The sequence below is a fragment of the Galeopterus variegatus genome, unplaced genomic scaffold, assembly GCF_000696425.1.
Source record: "Galeopterus variegatus unplaced genomic scaffold, G_variegatus-3.0.2 Scaffold4901, whole genome shotgun sequence".
In the NCBI taxonomy this organism is placed as follows: Eukaryota; Metazoa; Chordata; class Mammalia; order Dermoptera; family Cynocephalidae; genus Galeopterus; species Galeopterus variegatus.
Window position 1 is genome coordinate 23,643 of NW_007731012.1, and position 783 is coordinate 24,425.

At 38.6% G+C, this 783-nt stretch overlaps 1 protein-coding gene across 1 annotated transcript in view; it reads right to left on the bottom strand.

The window, feature by feature from the left end:
- Positions 1-783, bottom strand: part of OC90 (otoconin 90) — a 43,763-nt gene that overhangs the window by 11,671 nt on the left and 31,309 nt on the right. Inside the window, exon 9 of the mRNA XM_008588571.1 lies at positions 699-752. Coding sequence (XP_008586793.1) covers positions 699-752 — 54 coding nt within the window. The remainder of the gene's footprint in view (positions 1-698; positions 753-783) is intronic.

Below are 783 nucleotides of genomic sequence, written 5' to 3' on the forward strand. Positions count from 1 at the left end.
TAGGTACACTTGGAGGGGAGGAGACTAGAAGAAAATATATTCAAATATTAAAAATGGCTATTTTTATATTGTGACTTAAATGAAAAATTACAAGTGACTTAAATGAAAAATGAATGCGGTTTTCTGTATTTTTCTAAATGCATCTCTTTGCCAGATAAGTTTCCGTTTCCTCCTGCTAATGGATCTGCCTTTTCATCTTACTCGTGTATTTCTTTTGTTGGGGGCGGGACATGTAAAAGTATATTGGCATCCACGATTTCTTTCCTTTTGGGTTTGGCCCCAGGCTCATTTTTTTCTTTTGTTGTTATTTTATTTTATTATTATTATATAATTTTACTATTTTTGTTTTGTTTTCTTTTTGTTTTTTCAGCTCCCACTTATGAGTGAGGACACGTGATATTTCTCTTTCTGTACCTGGCTTATTTAATGAACATAATTTTCTCATGTCAAAGGGGTACCTGCACTCCCATGTTCATTGCAGCTCTATTTCCAATAACCAAGAGTTGGAGCCAACCGAAATGTCCATCAACGGATGAGTGGATAAGGAAAATGTGGTATATACACACGATAGAATACTTCTCTAACATAAAAAGGAATGAAATTCTGCCATCCCTAGGCTCATCTGGAATCCAATCGATTTCACAGTTATATCAGAGACAGTGATACATACAAAGGCAGGAGGAGCCCAGCGTGCTTACCTGCGGGGGGCGTGGCCCTAGCAGCTTCCACGCTTTCCTGATCTTGGCCTGGTTCTGCCCCCAAAAGAAGAGAGACAGGGTGAGT